The 19,688-nt window shown below is 48.8% G+C and overlaps 1 protein-coding gene across 6 annotated transcripts in view; it reads left to right on the plus strand.

Moving 5' to 3' along the window:
• SIK3 (SIK family kinase 3) overlaps nt 1-19,688 on the plus strand; it is a 91,999-nt gene that overhangs the window by 60,948 nt on the left and 11,363 nt on the right. For 3 of the 6 annotated variants that reach the window (XR_008749919.1, XR_008749918.1, XM_055819454.1), the window contains exons 5-16: nt 5,357-5,481; nt 6,360-6,483; nt 7,652-7,770; nt 8,151-8,261; nt 8,430-8,573; nt 9,165-9,245; nt 9,355-9,464; nt 10,281-10,434; nt 10,917-11,072; nt 11,664-11,734; nt 15,437-15,580; nt 18,929-19,079. Coding sequence is in view for 4 of the 6 variants with exons in the window: in XM_055819454.1 (XP_055675429.1) it covers nt 5,357-5,481; nt 6,360-6,483; nt 7,652-7,770; nt 8,151-8,261; nt 8,430-8,573; nt 9,165-9,245; nt 9,355-9,464; nt 10,281-10,434; nt 10,917-11,072; nt 11,664-11,734; nt 15,437-15,580; nt 18,929-19,079 (1,490 nt within the window). In the remaining 2 variants the exon portion in view is untranslated. The remainder of the gene's footprint in view (nt 1-5,356; nt 5,482-6,359; nt 6,484-7,651; nt 7,771-8,150; nt 8,262-8,429; nt 8,574-9,164; nt 9,246-9,354; nt 9,465-10,280; nt 10,435-10,916; nt 11,073-11,663; nt 11,735-15,436; nt 15,581-18,928; nt 19,080-19,688) is intronic. The other 3 variants (XM_055819455.1, XM_055819456.1, XM_055819457.1) reach the window with 3 other exon arrangements.

The raw sequence follows: 19,688 nt of genomic DNA on the forward strand, positions 1-19,688 counted from the left end.
TTCCCAGGACTGCGCTGTGTGAAAGGAAAAAACAGAGAGAAACATACTGACAATATGGGGAAAAGGGCTCGTTTTTTACTTGTCAAACTGATTTCCTACCGTTGGGTAAGAGCCTCCATACTGACGGAAGGGGCAGCAGCAGGCGGCTGATAGTAACTGCTGCCATGGACAGGGTTGGTGGCAGGTAATGGAGCTCCTCCAAGCAAGGTGGTTCAGGAGGTCTTTGTAAGCAGCACTTTCTGCTGTCTGTTCTATGCAAACCGATGCACTAATGGTTTGAGGCCATCTTGTGTTCATGGGGTAAAATCTAATCTGTGTGTAGGCGGCGAGGCTGCCAAGCAAATAGAAAGAAAGAAGCTAAAAACTAACCCGGCTGGTAACTGGAATACAGCTGGATTTCCTAAAGAAATGTCCGTGTGAGCATGCTGACAAGCTCTGTGAATATCTGAAAATTGTGGAAACTTTTTTTTTTTAATCTAAGGGAGTTGGAAACTTTTTTCCTTCCAAATATCTGCTCCCAGAATGGACTCTAGAAGATAGTTCCCACCCTGGTGGTGGTAGTGTTTTACTTGGCAGGAGGATGTAGTAGCGACTTGAAAAATAGCCTGGAAAAGCTGATTTATGGTATAGGATTTTTCCAAGTATAAAGTTTTGTCCCTATAACTCATCAATTACAACTTGACGCCAGTTGTTCCATTGTTTCAAGAGCAAAAAAGAAGCGATACAACTGATCTCTTTCACACCAGACCTCCCAGAATAAATACAGCAGAAATGCACAAAGCCCTGTTACACAGGGTGGGGGACCAGCTAAACCTTCACTGCCAAACCCATTAACTGTCTCTAACCCAAACCTCTTCAATCATGCATTTAATGTTCAGCTGATGGAAGCTATAGATACATCTCGAGTGCCTTCTAAAGGCTCCGCTTGGTAGGTCTGGTCACTCTTTATCTGCCAAGTAACAGCAACACAGGTAGCCTGAAGGATGCAGTGAGCCAGCGTGTCACCTCAGACACCCAGAGCTGAGGCTGGGGCTGTAGCTTTGTGATGCTTCTGATGCCCATCTGCGCAGCCTTTAGCAATGTGCTTAATTCCACCAGCTTTTGGAATTTGTCAGACTCTGACCAGTGCAGATTTCCTAGCACGTTACCACTGACCTCCATTTGCAGCTTTGCATCCCTTACTTGGCAATTGCTCAGTTAATTGATTGATTACTCCGTTAATTGATTGATGCTTAGGAAGATAGCATGGCAGTCCTGAAGTGGGTTAATGCTGCTGTTCCCACTTGGTGGTGACAACAAGTGTGCTTTTTGGTTTGTTTTGGTTTTTTTTTTGTTTGATTGCAACTCTACTATTTTTCCATAAACAGTAAGATAGAAGTGCTGTTACCCTCGCTCTCGTTTTTCCCATGGATGCTTTTTCTCCAGTGTACCTTCTCAAACTCTGAGTCGGTAGCTTCTGGCACTATGTTCACTTGTGCTCCCAGTCAGAGAGTTCAGCCAGGAGTTGAGATTATTGCTAAATACCCAGGCCTTCCTGGGGTATGGTTTCAGAGAGGAATCTGATCTATGCATTGCTTTGCATTCATTTACAAGAGTCTGCTTGCTCTTTCACCTTCTGAGGATAAAAGTCCCTGTTGTGCAGATACTAAAGCCAGCTCCCTGAAGTGCTGCTCTGAGGAAACGTGAGGGACTAGGCCCACTTTTTTGTAGCACAGGAATGTTTCTTTTCCATACTTTTCTCTATATCACGTCATTGTGACTTTTACCTTACTCTTTAAAAACACTCTTTTCCCTCTGCATCTGTTTGTGGAATGAGACCTGGTTGCTCCCCGAGGATTTGGATTAATATATCTCCTTGGACTGGGGTGACTCGTCATAGTTTTTAAGAAGGTTTATTTAAGTTGTAGTTTGGGGTTTTGTTTGGTTTAGATTTTGTTTTGTTGCTACTTGGGGGTTTTCAAATCCTCCCTCTTAACATTTTTGGGGGCTTTTAAAAAGCCTGCTGTTTTCACCAGCCTTGACCTCGGTGCGTGCAGCACAGGTGGGTTCTGGAAGCCGTTCCCAGCCTTTTGAGCAGTGCTTCGTGTAAGACGGAGCTGTCTGGCTCCAGCTCCCCACAGAGACAAGCAGCGTGACTCACCCAGAGCCTGGAAAGTGCTGGGTAGAGCAGCAGCTCTCCACAGGGAAAGGTTTTTCATCCTGAAATCCGGGGCAGCCGTGGAGCGACTGCAGGAGCTCCCGGACCTGCTGGTTGAACACCGACACGCATCTCGGTGCGCTCCAAGGAGAGGCTCTGCAGGCTTGCGCTCTCTGCCCACCTCTCCGCTGCCAAAAAGAGCCGTGAACCTGTGGGCTAACTTCAACCCGATGTGAAAGAGGGTAAAGTTTCAAAGATGGCCAGTCTCCTGCAGCTCTTACGAAGCAGAGAAGGTTGCAGGAGGCAGCTGTTGTGTGTCTGTTCGGAGGCAGTGGCGGCTGCCAGCCGGCATGCCACGGCTCTGCCCTCGCTGCAGAATGTGCTGCTGCTGCTTGCTTGCTGCACCACCGTCCAACTGGGCTCATTGGTGTGACTGGTTAGTGGGCCAGGGCAGCAGTGTGGGGAACACCTCGTTCCTCTCCTGTGCAGAGCTGGAGCTGGTGTTGGGCTGTACGGGGGCAATATTCATTGTTTTGAAAATGCAAGTGGTTCCCAGAGTGCTGCAAAGCCCACCTGAGTACATACAAGGATAAATAAAAGTAACTAAACCAGAATAATTTGCTCAAAATACGTGAAGCACCAAAATCCCAGCATGTTGTTGCACAGTCAGAAAGAGTTTGTCTAAACTTGACTGCAAATGCTTTGTTGTTAGGAGATGGAAATACATTTACTGCTGTAGTTTTTATTGCTTGCTCTGTTAGCCGTAATGCAGGCACTTGTTACACATTCTGCTTCAAAACATGAGACAGAACAGCTCAAAAGCTTGCAGAGGTGGAAAAGACAATTGTGCAGCTGTGTACTGTTTCCCTGAAATAGTCCTCCAAAGGCTGACTGCTCTTGTGTTTTGGAGGTTCTGATGACTTCATTTCTAACAGTAAAAACCTAAAGGATGTTTAACTGCCTTGTTGTGATGCCGTCGTGCTTTTAAAGAACACTTACCATCTCACTGCTCTGTTTTGAGGTGGGGTTTCAGCAGCATTGTCTGTACTCCAGGTATTTCCAGAGGAACACGCCGCACTAGGTGTTCTTCACAAGCATAAACCATCTTCACATTGAGACAATTTTGCCCCTGCGAAGGGATGGAAGAAGGAAAGTTGGCTGTGCCCTCCTGGGGCTGAGGTGGCAGGAGCTGTGCCGACTGCGCCTGCTGTGCTGAGCTGTGCTAGGCGGTCTGCTGAGTTTTGCAGAAGCTGTTTGAAGGAGGAGAGGAGAATCACCTGAAATTAGGTCATGGAAAATCCTGTAAGGAAAGTGGTGAGCGGGAGCACGCAGTCACCAGTTAGTGCATTCTCTGTGCAGTGAGTGCCTGCGGGATTTTCTGTGCCTCCTGCACAGAGGTGTTGGCCATCACTGGTGGCTCACTCTCAGAAGCTGGTGTGAAACTGGGTGCTGGTGTAAAGGGGGTTTTGTCTAAAAGGCAACAACTGATTTTCTTTTGGCAGGGTAATATTGAATGTGTTAGGGCAAACCTGTAGTTTTATATTATTTAGGAAAACAAACCTTTCTTGATGGCTAAAGAATGCATGCCAGAGTCCTTACCTTTTAAAGCATGGATAAGAGACTTAAGGAGAAATAAGCAGATAAAAATGAAGATGAAGTCTCAAGATGAATGTGTGTTTATTTCAAGAAATGGGAAAAAAACTTAAGTGCTTTTGCATCTGAAATGTTCTTTACTGTTTCTATACATGTATTAAAGTATATATTTTCAGCCAGATTCTCCTAGCACAATGTTGGGATCCTGTGTTTCACTGACAAGTAGGCAGTCAGCTGTGAATTATCCCACATACACTGCAGTTCTGACCAGTGGCGGCGTCAAAATTAATCTTAAGCTCTTTATGGGAGATTTTTACTTTCTGCAGCCGTAGCGTATATTTTTGCTACGATGCTTTTTGGTTTTATCAGTTAGAATTTGCAAGCTGAGTATTTCTGGCCGTCCTTGGGTTTTTTTCCAGCATTTCTCACACAAGCCTGCCGTGAAGATCTGCTGCTGGTGCAAATGCCATGGAAAATGTCCATGTTGCTGTGGGTCCCCATCCGTGTGCATTAATGTCACTCACCCTCCTGCTGGCACACTTCTAGCAGAAACACAGGCGCAGCAGTGTGCAGATAACCTTTGTGGCACCGCTCCTTCTGACAGCGCTTGCTTCTGAGGATGCCGTGTTCACGGGACGTGGAGACGCCTCTCTGTGACTGTGAATTTGCTTTTATTCAGTTGAGGCAAGAAAGAAGGAAATTGTTAGTGATTCTTTTTTTTTATAAGAAGCAGCTCACTTCTCTTGAATCCAGACTTCAGTTTCTTTGCTCTTTCCAGTGCAAGTCCCAGCTGTGTGCCAGGGGGTGGCAGGTTAATTAGCAGAAAATGCCGTTAGTGCCAACATAAGCTGATGGTTGACTGCCTGTAAGGTTAAGACCTTTTTTTTTTTTTTTATTTCTCTTTCAGGATTTATTATTTGGTGGATGATTTGACTTGGTTTGTATAGCTGCCCACCATAACCAAAGTTTCCAGCTCATATAGTACTTTCTGGAAAATCAAAATTTCCTGTTCTTTTCCCCCTTGTCTGCATTCTGTCCTTGCTGGCAGCTGCCCTGGCCCTAACGAAGTTGTGAAACTTGACATCAGAGAAGCTGAAGGCTGGAAGTTAGCACACAGGATTTATGAAGGATTTCTTGAATATAGGGTGGAAGCCTCGTTCCAGACCATGCACCTGACTTGCAGCAACCCTGGCTGGTCTGATGGCTGGCGTATTGGCTCCAGCGTGAAAACCGCGTGGATGAAAAGCAAAGAGCAAACTTTTTGAAAGATCGTGTTCTGCTAAGCAAAAGCAGTCTGGTTACAGCATGTGCAGCAGGTGTAAGCGGTAGCATTTTGCAGCAGATTGTTTATATGGGGTGTGTTTCATACTGTATGAAGTGGACATGCTGCTGTTAATACTTGGGGGTTTTGTCTCAGTATGGAGAGAAGTTGTATGCTGCCCAGGTGATTTCAGCGTTGCTCTTACTCTTTTTGAGTCTTGTGCACTCGTGTTTCTCCAGTCTCTGTGTATCAGTTATCTGTTACAGGATTGTATGTGACTTGTCTCAGCAAATTACTTAAATAGCATTTGTTAGGACATTTGGAGTGGATCATACTCCTCTAATCTCTTCTCTTTGTTCTTTCAGATTTTGGGTTCAGTAACATCTTCACACCTGGTCAGCTGCTCAAAACCTGGTGTGGGAGTCCTCCCTATGCTGCTCCAGAGCTCTTTGAAGGAAAGGAATACGATGGGCCAAAGGTTGACATTTGGGTATGGGATGAACCTCTTTCTCCTTTGCTTTGATCTAATTTCTGCTCTGTGTTTGGCTTTGATTCCTGAATGTGTAGTAGGTGTCTTGGAGAAAAGCCTCTGATACGGCAAAAAAATGTTTTTTGAAGAAATGCTTGTAAAATTTTATTCTGGCTACTGTGTCATGTGTTTTCTTTATTGGGAAGCATGGTGCCAAAAATATTAGTTGCCCAGAAATGCGTTTTAATTTAGTTTCCCAAAAATATGGTTCGCTTCAGTGCTGTTGGATGGCAGAGTACCTGCTGTGGTAGGGCTTGATCTGGCAGAGCTGAAAGAGGAAACTTCAAGTTTTGCTCTATGAGGTTTTTGCAGAGAGCGCATTGGCGCTGAGACCTGGGACAGTCTCCTCCATGGCACGAGCTCCGTGACACAAAGCCGCTATTCAATAGTGGCTTGGCTGCCTGCTGTCCTGCCTCTCCTCCTTGCGGGGCTCCCCGAGCTCTGCCAGCCAGGCTGGGTGAGTGGGGAGGAAGGGTCATAGCTGGGTTTGAAACGGCACGGCTGTTACGGTGGCATTTTGTCAGCTGAAGCTGTTTGGTGTGGCTGTGCAGGTGGCCAGAGCCTCCTGCTGTGGGGCTGCCTCAGGCAGGCTGGAGCTGTAGGCTTCTTCTAACTGTTGGCTTCTGAGGCTCCAGAGAAAAGTCTAAATGGAGCTTGAAGTTTGAAGGAGGATTTAGGCTGGCCTGTGACTGAGATGTCCACAAGGTCTGCTCCGAAAGGACTTGCTTTTTCTTCCTTATTATTCTTTTATTCTATTTAAACAACATTTACTGCGATTAACTGCAGTCTCCTGGTCTTTCCCTCTAACACTGCTGACGTGACCTTTGTTTTGGACACAGAGTCTCGGTGTGGTGCTGTACGTGCTGGTCTGCGGCGCTCTGCCCTTCGACGGGAGCACGCTGCAGAACCTGCGAGCGAGGGTGCTCAGTGGGAAATTTCGCATTCCATTTTTCATGTCCACAGGTAAGGGGCGCGTGCGCCTGCAGCGCTGAGCAGACGCTGGTCACATCTTTGCTTACAGATTATTTGGAGCACTTCAATTATAGTAGGCCAGCTGATTTATATGCCAGCTAAGTGGTATGCCGGGAAGCTTATCCGTTGGATGGTGGTTTGTAACATAAGTTAAAATGAGTTCTGAATCTAGAATTTAGAAACGGAAATACTTTTATGTAAAATCTCAGCTTTCATGTATATAACTGTGCAAACTATAGCAAAATGTTAGCAAAGATATACTCTTTCTAAATTCTGAAGATGCAAAAGCTAAGAACGAAATAGTGATGTAGGAATGTAGAGGCTGTCGTATACCTGTTTTAGACAAGAAGCTTTTTACAGCATTGTGGCACATGAATTTCCAGCAGTAGCCCCATCGGAGATGAATGTCCGTGTCCTGTTCCTGCAAAAATGCTTCCGAATACTGTAGCAATAAGTCCCATTTTTGTAAAGTGTGATTAATTCTCAGATAAAACCAACTTCACTTAAGAACGAGTCATATGTACGTTCTTGGTTGGCTGCTGTCAGATTAAGGAATAATTTTGCATGGACTGCATGGAGTTTCCCAGCTGAAAACTTCTTTGCCTGCCACCTTACTTGGGGAAGAGGTTCTCTTCGTGCAGAAAATGCTTGCTAAAACGTGTGGTGTTTTTAAAGCACACTTAGATCCCTCCCCAAATGAGGGAGAGCCTCAGTCCCCCATGGTGATAGCGCACACGTATTACGATGGAGAAATCGTTCACAGTGAGCTGTTGCCCAGTGGTGAATGTTGAGAGGATACTTTGCTCTTCAACCCCAAAAAGCCGGTGGTGTCCCCTGGCCAGCGCCAAGGCGAGGAGGGACGGGGTGACAGCATGCCACCTAGGGGCTCCAGCAAACAGCACAGCGGCCCGCTGCCCGGGTGGCTTCCTTCCTTCCTGGCATGGGGAAATCAAACGTCTGCAGCAAAGTGGCATGTCGGGGACTGGACGGCTGCAAAATGCAGAAGGAGAAGCAATGTTTCTGCTCTGTATGACTTCCCACAGAGAATTGTGAGGCTTTGAAAGAAAAAAAAGCGCTTTTGCCTTCGCAACGCGAGGCTGCCTCCTGCAGAAGTCGTGTCCCTCTCTGCGGGTTACCCAGCCTCCCTCTTCCCTTGCAGAATGTGAACATCTGATCCGCCACATGCTGGTCTTGGACCCAAGCAAGCGGCTCTCCATGGAGCAGATCTGCAAACACAAGTGGATGAAGCTTGGGGAGGCTGATGCGGAGTTTGACAGGGTGAGAAGCAGGAGTGAGCTGGTGTGCGAGTGGGGTCTGCCCGGTGCCTGCCAGGCTGCAGACAGGCTCCTAGCATGTAGTGGTGCCATCTTCATTTCAGCTCTTTGAGAACTCTCGTTCCAAGTGCTGGTGTGTTGCCTTTCTGCTTTGTGTCTCCTGGCCTTGCTTTCCACATCGCTCCTCATCTGTATATATTTTTGTATCTTTGCCCTTGGCGTTGAGAGCCTAAGGCACTAGATTTTGAATTGGTGTGCCATCAGCCTTCAAAGCTCATGCCAGCTTGCAGCCCGAGCCTGGTGCATTGGTTCTTCAGAGCGCTATGACTCATCCGTGTGCCTTTGGGAATGTCAGTGCTGAAGTCTGTGTCTGTGCTCTTACAGCTGATAGCAGAGTGTCAGCACCTGAAGACCGAGAGGCAGATGGAGCCGCTGAACGAGGATGTGTTGCTGGCAATGGCGGACATGGGGCTGGACAAGGAACGCACAATTCAGGTAAGACGCCACAAGCTGACAGTTGTGACCTGCCTGTTCCCACTGGCGATCAAATGGCCATGTTTGTTGCTTATCACCTTTGGTAACAGAGCAACCTCAGCACAGTATGAAGCATACTTTATTGCTTGACAAGAAGAACTGACCAGGTTTTTACTTTTCTTCTTTTAGTCATTAAGAGCCGATGCTTATGATCACTACAGTGCAATCTACAGCCTGCTCTGCGACCGTCTGAAGAGACACAAGAATCTGCGCATCGCAGCATCTCCAAGTATACCACGGACCATGACCTTCCCCACTTCTACTAACCTCCAGGTAGATGCCCTGCTTGGGCAGTGTTCTGCCAGCCCTGGAAGGCCAGCCAGACCCTTACCTGCTGGACTCAGACTTGCTTAAGGGTGTCCTCATCCTAGCAGGAGCACCAAAATGTTCCTCATCCGAGAACTTGGTGTGTGTTTAGGGTGCCATAATCCTGAGATTAGGAAGGCTTTGTTCACTCGCTGTGGGTTTGCGAATACCCTTCGGACAAAGTCTTCTGCTAGCTTGGTGACAGAGGAGAAGGCAGTGTGAGGGTCACTGGTTGGGAGCTAGAGTTTACAGACCAGGACTGCTGTGTGATGCTGCTTCCTCAATTTGTGCTGCTGACCAAGAAATTAGTATTTGCTTTAAAAGAGTCCAGGTCATAAGGGAAGCAGAAGAGATGCTGACCCTGCCTGAGTGGGAGGGAGGAGGGGAAATGAGGCAACCCCTTGAGAATTAAGAATAAACTGATATTCACTGGCTCTAGGGTAACCTCCCTGTTCCCCAGTGCTTAGGTCTGTGCACTGGTATTAGTCCAGCAGTGTTTGTAAAGGGCTTGTAAGAGATGCTAGCTTCATGTCGTCCGATTTTGATCTCTCTGCTTAGCAGACAGAACAGACAGGCAATACCATGAGCATCAATGTGCCACAAGTCCAGCTCATCAACCCTGAAAACCAAATTGTGGAGGTGAGGTACACCCCTTGATAACCCCAGCAAGTTCTTTTCCCGGGCTTGGGTTGAAGCCTTTTCCTTGATCCTCACTTATTTCAACATTTCCAATGTCTTGCCTGCCCAGACTGACGGAACAATGAACTTGGACAGTGATGAAGGGGAAGAGCCATCACCTGAAGCTCTGGTTCGTTACCTCTCTATGAGAAGGCACACGGTTGGAGTAGCTGACCCACGGTTAGTGCTGGACTCTAACTTCCTGAGGGAGGATTAAGGGAACCTGAAGATTTACTCTTAGCGTATGACTTTGGTCCTTCTGAGATGTGATTTATTAAATTGTGCTACATTGGCAGATGACGGGCTGATGCCTTAAGGGCACTCTGGGCTCTGTTGTATGTAAGAGTTGACACCTTTTGGACTGGCAGCGGTCTCCAGTTTCTGGGCTGGCAAATACACTTCACAGTGTGCCCCTCAGTCCCGCTTCACTCTAGCCAGGCCAAGTGGTGATGAGTGCACGTATGTGTGTCGTAGCTGGTATCCAGAACTTTGGTTTCCTGCTCCTGCTGTGAGTGGCTTGGAGTTATTTCTGCAAACTTGATTTTTGCTAGATGGAGAAGGAAATATAAGGTGTCTCTTTAGCAAAAGTGTTCTTTTAAATGTCCTAGCCCCATTGCGCAACTTGGTTAGTATTTCAGCTGAGGGTGAGGATGAGATGCTTTCCTCCTCTTCTTCCTGGTGAGCTCTGTGTAAGCTGTAGTGTCATTCACTGGTGTGCAAGCCAGTTTCTCACCTAAGCTGTGCTGCTGTCATGTCCTAGAGGAAGTTTTCGTGATAAATACAATCTATGTTAATGCAAAGAGCTAGTTCTGGTAAATCTCAACTTGGAGGGGAAAAAGGGACAAATAAAAACCAAAGAGCAGCTTGGCTGTTCTCTGTGACCATTTTCCACAGCAATAAGAAGCCTTTTTGTGAAGGGAAGCTGAGTGCACTGGACCTGTGGGTGGTTCTCTGCACATCGTGCTAATTCACCTGCCTATAAATGTGATTGCACAGGACGGAAGTCATGGAAGACCTGCAGAAGCTCCTGCCTGGCTTCCCCCGTGTCACTCCTCAGGCTCCATTCCTGCAGGTGACCCCGAATGTGAACTTCATGCACAATGTGCTGCCTAGGCAGAACCTGCAGCCCACGGGTCAGCTGGAGTACAAGGTACTGACGAATGCACATGTTCCCTGCTGTGGTCCGTGCTCCAGCAGCACGGGGGGGGGGGGGGTGTTCGTGCTTGCACTTGCTCACTCTATTTGCCAGTTCCTTGGTCTCCATAAGATTCAAGATGTATCTTCTTGCTGTCCTTTTAGGTATGATTCTAGTGGGTTCCTTAAATAGCTGAAGAATGAAAAACCACTGCACTATGAAATTAATTAATGGGCTGGGTAGAAATAGGACTGCACTTGCCTGGCTTTGGAGCTGCAGGTTGCAGCCTGTCTGGCAACTAAAGCACAGCGCAGGGAAATGGAGAGTTAAATACTACTGACGCTGCCCCTCTCTGCCCCACGTCAGCTCTGAGGTGTTGGTGCTATTCCTTAATCTCTCCTGAAGCCCAGGCTTGTCTTCTCTCATGCCTGCGTGTCTGGGTTTGTGACCTTGAAGCTGCCGTACAGGTTGATAACAGCACTGTCTGTGCTTCCCAGGAGCAGTCGCTGCTGCAGCCCCCCACCCTGCAGCTGCTGAATGGCATGGGTCCTCTGGGGCGGAGAGCATCAGATGGCGGAGCCAACATCCAGTTACACGCACAGCAACTGTTGAAACGTCCTCGAGGTCCATCTCCGCTCGTCACTATGACGCCAGTAAGTAGCAGAAGGAGAGAAGAGAATTGGTGGTGTGCTTATAAATATCTTCTCCCCCTGGCAGAGGCGACTGCCTCCAGGTCATAGCAGACAGAATAGCAGGCTCAGTCTGTAGCACTCTGGAAGCACTGCAGGGAGTGTGCCCACTTGCTTCTGAAGGTTCCCCACTCTGGAGCAGCAAGGTACTCTCTCCCTTTGTGGGAGAGTTGCTGTGCTCTCCTGTAGCCAGCAGCTGAGATGGTATTCTCTGGAATTGACATGGTGTTTGTGAACTATTTTTTTAACAGCTGCTTTTCTTCTCCTTTGCTGTTCTAATAGAGAAAACCGTGCATTAATGCACATACTTTCATCCTTGGGGCACTTATATTAATGAACTTTACTGGTAGCACCAAAAGAACCAGCAGCCTTGTAACAGGCAGTTTTGATTGGGGAAAGAATGCTGGAAAGGTTTCTTGGCTGAGTGTCCTTGGTGCTGCAGGAGACTGGACATATATCCTTGTGAAAGCTTGTTTAGGAAGGTCAGGTGTCTGCTGCATGGATGGGACCATGCTGACTGCTTTCTGGAACCCATGGCCTCTCTTATCTCTGCAGGCTGTCCCAGCTGTCACCCCTGTGGACGAGGAGAGCTCCGATGGGGAGCCAGATCAGGAAGCTGTGCAGAGGTAACTCCCAGTCTGTTCACATTTGCCCTTACTACCTCCAAGAGGCTCACCCTGTGGTGTTCCGCAGCTGAATTAAAACAAGCACAACCTCATCACAGGCAACAAAGTTGATTACAGCGAAGGCTCAACATTTCTCTTGTTGTTGTGGGTGTTGAGTACTGTAGGCAGTTACGCCTCTGACGCTGCTAGGTGCTTACAAAGCTGGATTCCCCCTGAAATGATCAGCTAATTGAGCAGTAGGTTCTCCAGAAACTCTGAAACTGCTAAATTTCTTTGCTTAGTGTGCACCAGCATGCAATACACACTAACCTGCAAAATGAGTGCTAAGTGATTCACCCCTCCCTGCTGAGTGATGGAGATTAGGAAGATCTCATCTGTGGCCTTGGGTGTCAATGCAGCTTTTGTATCAAGACATGCAGTAAACATCCAACTCTGATGCCTTAAACAAAGTGAGCTTGCTGGAAATACAGCTACCTCTAATTTCCGATTTCAGCAATAGGCCTTAAAATAGTCTGCTCCAATAAGGAAAGGATCATTAGATATCGGGCTGGAAACTTCCGTCCTCTTTGTCTGCTCCAAACACATACTAGGAGGCGGGTGGAATATGCTTGTACTTTCTCAATCCATGAAAACACTAACCATGTCCTTGCTAACATTTTCTTAGTAGCTTCTGCATAGTTTCTTCTCTGCTAACCAGCTGGTGCACTACATGTGGTGGGTGTGGTTGTGGAGTGCTCCTACTTCCTACCTCAGACTTGAAAAGTTTTCTGGATTACCCCCAACCCCGGTTTGTACGGGCTCCCACCTCGAGTAAGGTAGTGTTTCCTCAGGGGCTGTGCTCAGGAGAAGGGTTCAAACTGGGAGTTGGTGGCAGGCAGAGAAACACTGGGCAGAAGTCGTACTCCAGAGCCTTCGCCAGCTCTTCTCCTTTCAGTGCTCCAGAGGGAAGGGGGATTTGAACGGTGGGTGTGTGCAGTGACAGATTGTGCAGAGTGTGCGCTGAGGCTCCTTTTGCCTACCTGAGCTTAGAAGAAAGTCAAAGCTGGTACAAATGGAAGAACTCACTTCCAGCCCTACCTGAGTTGGCACAGAGCACGTCTTGTGTTTTCTGTGTAGCCTTATACTCTAATTCTTCACCACCCTCACCTTTGTGAGAGTGAGGACAGTATTTTCCAGCCTCATGAGCTGCTGTTCATCCACCGAGCCACAATACGGGGAAGGTACGTGCTCGTGACCTGCCCCAGCTGCAAGGCAGCATCATGAAAGAAATGAGACCGAGTCACAGTACTGACCAGACGAAGAGCATGCACACCAGGCACTGTGGGCCGCATTCAGGCCCTGTTAAGCTGCTGTACCCTAACTGTGTGCTGTCTTCCCTAGCAGGACTCGGGAACACGGACTCTGTACACAACTGTACACAAATGCACTGCCCAGACAGCTATTAAAAGCTGTAATTTAGGGCCCATAATGTCCACCTGACATTATGTCCAAGACTGGTAGACAGTCTTTCTGATTGCAAATCTGATTCTTGGCAAGGGCATCCCCTTGCCCGTGGACATCTTACCTGGACAGATTTGTACCTCTCCTATTCTAAAACCTAAGGTTTCAGTCAAGTCTCTTAAGTTAATGCGTAAGCTCAGCTGGAAACCTTTGGAAACCCCCCTGCAGTATTTTGTAGGTTGCAAGCCACTGCAACGTTCAGATCCTGCTGAAAGGCAGGTCTCCTTGGACCCAGAGGTCACTTGGCTGCTCTCGGCAGTGCTGCCCTTAGTCCTCTCATACCACACGTTCTTCTTCCACCAGATGGCCCAGAAAAAGCCCCGTCCAGGTTGTGTGTTAACTTGCTCTCCACCCCCTTATGTTGCAACATGTCAGCAGTCATCAGAGGGGAAGGGTAAATAGCATTAACATCAGGGACAGATGCAAATATTTAGCTTCTCAGAACACTGCTCCGGATGCTCTGTATGCAGCCACCAGTGAGCAGTTTTTGCCCTCCTTAATCTGACCTTGAAAAGAGAGCATAATCTTTTCTCTGTTCAGGGAACAGTCGCATCTCCTTTGAGCTTTGGGAAACTTTCTTCCACCCAGAATGCTGTTATAGCTCATGATTGTTTTGTTCCCTGGAGGTTTGAAATAAAATGATCTTAGCAAACCACAACTGTAAAGCTCTTTGGGAAACTTTCCCTGTCTGCATCAGATGATTCTTAAACAGCTAATGGCACAGACTTTGGCAAGTTACCACAAGGCTAAGCACTTTTCATTCTGTTAACTTGCTGTCTTCTGCTTAAGTGGCTTCAGCAGCTAGCAGAGAGAGCCCGGGTTTGGAGAAGGCAACAACTTTATTGCTTGCTGCTCTTCTGTGCTTTGCCAGTTGAAGTTGCAGGGAGCCTTAGTAGAGGAAAAGAGCAAAGGTGAGAATTCCCTGTTAGTTCCCTGGTGTTGCTGTCCAAGTGATCTCTGTCACAGTTACCACAGCCACCCTGTCACTGGTTCACAAGAGTAGAAATAGTTGCGTTCGTAGGTGGGCATTCATCCCACCTGGCCTTGAGTGGGTGAAGTGCTAGCTCCCCTGCTCATCACAAGCCAGGGCATCCTGGGTAGGTGCTTCATTTGTTATCTCTTTTGGCCCTGTGCCCCCAGCTGCTCTGAGCATTGCTGCAGCCAGTAGCTAGCAGCTCAGGGCAGCGGCCGTCAGAGCTGTGTGGCCCTTTGTCACATCCTTGCCAAAGCAGAGGCTCCGAGTTCAGCCCTGCACGCTCCCCCCCGTCTTTAGAGGGTTTGCAGAAGGACTGCAGTCTCCTAGTTGGGATGCAGAGGATGCTTTGGTTTAAGCTGCTGTCCCTGGGCTCTGGTTTAAGAGGGGGGCTCAGCCTTAGGGCTGGTGGCGCTGGCCCCAGAGGAAGGGACCCTCTTGCCGCTCCATTTCTCATGCTGATTTTGCCCGGTGAATCGCTGGGTGATTCCCAGCTCCCTGGAGAATGGAGCAGGGACTAGATGGCGCACTTGGGCTGGGCTGGGCACCAGCCCTTTCTCAGCAGAGCCCTTCTCATGTTCCTCGGACAACCGGAGGCTCTACCCACCCGTAACCTCGGGTGGGGTGGCCCTCGTGCCCCCTTCCCCTGCTGACATGCTGGCTGCTGCTCACAGCTAGACGCAGGGCATCCTGGTGTAGGTCTGACATGCAGAGGCCATCCTGCAAGGGGGCAGCTGAGCAGCCGCTCTGCTCTGCGCCTGTTCTCCAGCCGGCTCTTGCTAGGATTATCTGTGACTCGTCTTTTGGCTCCGTGCATGCAGCAGGCTTCCCCACGGCTCAGTGGGGCCTTGGGAGAGGGAGGCAGACCTGCTGTAGTGGAGTAAGTCCACACTGAGGGCAGGTAGTCACCTGGGTATTCCCAAAGGGATATACCAGCATTCCCCTTGAGAAGAAACATGGCTTTCCTGCTGCGAATAGGAAGTGGCTGCTCTTTCCTTCTGAGGCTGGTGGTAGCACACAAGCAGCTGAAACTACGCTTGTCCCTTAAGCCCTGAAAACCCAGTGATGTGATGGGCACGGGCAGTGTGTCCGTGGTGTGTTTCTCCCTGGTTGGTTCTGAGCACTGCAGCCAGCGTTCTTCCCTCCCATTTACTCTGGATTTTCTAACACTCCCTGTTTTTGGAGTACTCCCATCAGTCTCTTATAAAATGTGCTCCTGCTTGTTGCAGATACTTGGCAAATAGGTCAAAAAGGCACACTCTGGCAATGACCAACCCTACAGCTGAAATCCCTCCAGACTTGCAGAGGCAGCTAGGACAGCAGTCCTTCCGACCCCGGGCTTGGGCTCCACACCTGGTACCCGATCAGCACCGGTGAGTAATGGCACCGGCCGTTCGGGCAGCTTTGCGCCAGGAAACCTGCTCAGATGTCGTCTGGAATGGAGCACTGAGGACATCCCGCTTGGCAGGGAGGGGTGAGGAGGAGGAACAAGTACAAAGAGCAGACCCGCAGAGCAGAGGGTGTCTGACCATGATGGGGACACTGGAGTTCTGTGCTGGCGTGGGCTCAGTGCCCACACAGATACAGGCAGCGTGGGGGCAGGAATCAGCTGGCTCTTCCCCTCCAGTCCCGTTTTCATGGCTGAAGATGACTTGCCGGAATGGCTGCCATCGCATAAGGGTGGGGAATAAGCTATTCATTTCAAAGGAAAGCTTTTCTCTGTTGTAGTGGTAGGTGTCAAGTTAGCAGTAGGTAGCAGATTTTCTACAGAATGTTTTCAGAGGCAGATGCAGGCAAAAGACTGCATCAAGAGTCATCTACACCACAGCTTAAAAACCTCACTGTTCTGCACCAGAGTTGTGTGTTTTGACTGCGAAGTCTCTTTGCAAAGCTCCTCAAGAGTCATTTTATTTCTAATCTGAATCCCTGATGGGAGTGATGTGGGGAAAGGAAGCTGGAGTGGGAAGAAGAAAATTGCAACGTCTGGGAAAGAGGGAACCTTTGCAGATTGGATCTAAACACACTCAAAGTGTGTGGGTGGGGCACTCCTGATGGAGAGAGGGGTTAATTTGATGCAGGGTCCTTGCCACAGCAGCAAATGGGGGATGCTAGTGCTGCAGAGGGAGCTTAAAAACCAGTGCTCTGAACCTCTCAGTGCTGAGAGTGCAAACCAATTGCAAACTGCAGTTTGCTGCCTGTTGGTCTCAACTGTTGAGAAAGCAGTCGCCTACTAGGCTAGATTGGTGCTCGTGTTCAGTCTTTCAGCCAGCTCACACTGGCAGGCTTGACAAAGCGCTTTTTATTGTAGCCAGATACCTGCTGAGCTGAGCACTGATGTAATCAGCAGAGACAGGTGAACTCTGAGCAGACTGAGACAGTGCTAGTGCCACGCTGGAACTCTGGAAAACCAAGATAAGCACCTCTGTACCCTGAAGTTAGTCCCTCACAGAGGTGCTTGGGGGATGGGAGGAGCAGGAGGGGAAAGATTTCTAGGGTCACAGCTGGATAGGAGGAGGAGTGCAGCTTGCAAAACAACCAGAATGTGCTGTGTCCTGCTTTAAGGATTGCTTCAAATCATAAAGGTAAGCTGGGTCTCTCATGCACTGCAAGAACTGATTTTTTACACGAGCATTAAAACATGTCCTGTAAATACATTGGTGTCACCTCTGCCTCTTGGCTTTGGAGTCCTGAGGCTGTTGCATCATGAGCAGGGTGGTATCTGCCCATTCCACCCTCTGTGTCGTAACATGCTGTGAGCCTGCCTCGTGTTTTACCTGCAAAATCACAGAAACTTCATCTTACCATGGCCTAAACAGATTGCCCCGTGTTGTGTCCAAGACATGTATGGCACAGAAACCATTAGCAGTCCTGTGTCATCACATAAATAGACCGAAGTTATTGAATGGCAGGTGGGTTTTTATTTTAGCACCTAACAGGTTTTAAGCCATCTTCTTAAGTAGCACGTGGTTTTGGTCATGGGAACTTAGTAACTGAAAGCAGAACTGAAGTACCACAGTTGTACAAGGCAGGACAGTTGTTCTGCCTTGGCCACGTGGATTTGGGAACCTCAGCATAATTTTATCTGTAGCTTCTGCTTTCCATCACTACAGCAGGAGATCAGATGGATCAGGACAATGGATGGAGTGGCAGCGAAAGGCAGGGGCACAGCACTGTCCTTGGAAGAAAGTTGTGTGTCATCTATAGAAACTAAAGTAGGTCCTAAGGCAGGCCAAGTGACAAGAACTGAACCCAGCATGCTGGAAATGGTCCAGCATCAGTCACCTTCTGATAAGGGGAAGCCTCTCCTGGAGAAACCATTTCACTTGGTGAAACAGGCTTCGGGAAAGCCGTGCTCAGAGTAGCCACAGCAGTGACTTGCCTGCGGTAACGTGGTTCAGGGCCACACCAGTGTGCAGCCAGATGGGCTCCTGTCGGGTTTAGTGCCAGGATGTCAGCAGTGCTGTCAAGACCATGTCTCTGTGAGCTTCTCACAGACAAAGGCTGCTGTTGGAGCCTGTACCATGAAGAATACTCCATGTTTGCTGGGTTTTATAGATTGCATTTGCACAGGAACCATTAGTGCAGGCAGAGAAACCTGATTTTCTTTGTTGTAAGACACAGTGATGTGTATGGAAAGTTAGCTTTGCTCATGGTAGCACAGGTTGCACCTAATGGCAGGGCAGGAGCTTAGTGCTTGACTTTGATAATGGGGAGCACCAACTCTGGGAGAAAACAGCTCCTGAAAAAAATTTGGCTCCCTCTGATGGTGAAGAGGAAACCTCATTGTGAAGGGAAGGTGCTTGTAGTGCCTTGGGCACGGTTGCCTCCAAGACTGGCTGTGTCTGCTTTTCAAATGTCCCCATTCTGATCACCGAGTGCCAAGCATCCGGGCAGCTGGGAGGCTCTGCCTGTGAAGTGACAGCTTGGTTAATGCATTAGAAAGATTTCCCCTACTGTGCAGAGTTACGTCCCTGCCCTCTTTCTTTTTTTGATTCAGTGCATCTCTAAGCACAGATGCCAGCCCCCCTTCCTCCTCAGAGGCTGCAGAATGCTCAGGCTCCTTTCTCCATGTGCCCCTCCTGTTTTCCACAGGCATCGGTTGTAGTCAGGGGCCCTGGGGAGCTGGAAGGCTCAGGAAGTGGCAGCTGAAGAGGGGGATTTCAGATGTTTATGGTGCTGAATGGTTTCCGTAACCCTTTTCCATCTGAGGGATAGATCCATCTGAGGGATAGATCCATCTGAGGGATAGATCCATCTGAGGGATAGATCCATCTGAGGGATAGATCCATCTGAGGGATAGATCCATCTGAGGGATAGATCCATCTGAGGGATAGATCCATCTGAGGGATAGATCCATCTGAGGGATAGATCCATCTGAGGGATAGATCCATCTGAGGGATAGATCCATCTGAGGGATAGATCCATCTGAGGGATAGATCCATCTGTATGGGTGGACAGTGAGTTGCTGCCCATCTGGAATCTGGTTTCGGGCTGAGTCGTCTCCAGCCTTAAAACACGTTCATCTGCCCAGGCACTGAGGATACTCAGTAATCCTGTTTTCTGTTCATGGTAATGATGGCACTTCATTTCTTGATCTAAAACATGGTTTATTCTGGGTGAGTGGGCAGGTAGAACTTGGCATGGCTGGTGTATATTACATGTCTCTGCACCAGAGTTTGTTTTTTTGCTGGCATCACTAACCCACTTCCCCATGTGTTCAGTTCTATTTACAAGGACTCAAATACGCTGCACCTCCCCACTGAACGCTTCTCCCCAGTTCGGCGCTTCTCTGATGGTGCTGCCAGCATCCAGGCTTTCAAAGCCCACCTGGAGAAGATGGGCAATAACAGTAGCATCAAACAGCTTCAGCAGGTAAGGGAGGGGTGGGGGTCCTCAAAAGAGCCTCTGCAACGGCTTCTTATTGCCTTAGCCTTGCTGCCTCAGGGGGCAAAGAGTGAAATCTTCACTGCTAATGGCTGAGGACACGCAGTGGTGCCTTTCCCTCTGTATATGTGCAGCAACCCTGCTGAGTGTCCTCTAAACGTATGTTCTGTTTGCCTGCAGGCCAGGAGCCTTGGGGGCTTCCACCCCCCTTTTTCTGGGGAGCAGATCACATGCATTGCCCGTGCGTGGGCTGTTCAGCCTGCCCTCGCAGGTCCCGCCAGCGCTGTCAGGCTGTGGCTGCTGCTCTCCCACACTTTATGTGGCAGTAGAGTTTTGGGGCTGTTCCAGGGTGTCCTGGGAAAAGGGCAGTTCCTACCACCCGAGTTTTGGAGTGTATTGTATGCTCTTCCCGATGCAGCCAGAGCACGTCTTATCGATGGCTTGAGCAGGATTCGGCCCCAGGACAGGACTTTCACCTTGCAACACAGCAGAAATATGAGATGCTCTTTTGACCTTGAAGTTACCATTACTAGAGCTTTGTGTTTGCATTTCTAAGGGAATGTAACGGTACCAGCGCTTGGTGTCACGTGCACTCAT

The sequence above is a fragment of the Falco peregrinus genome, chromosome 15 (genome assembly GCF_023634155.1).
Source record: "Falco peregrinus isolate bFalPer1 chromosome 15, bFalPer1.pri, whole genome shotgun sequence".
NCBI classification, from domain to species: Eukaryota; Metazoa; Chordata; class Aves; order Falconiformes; family Falconidae; genus Falco; species Falco peregrinus.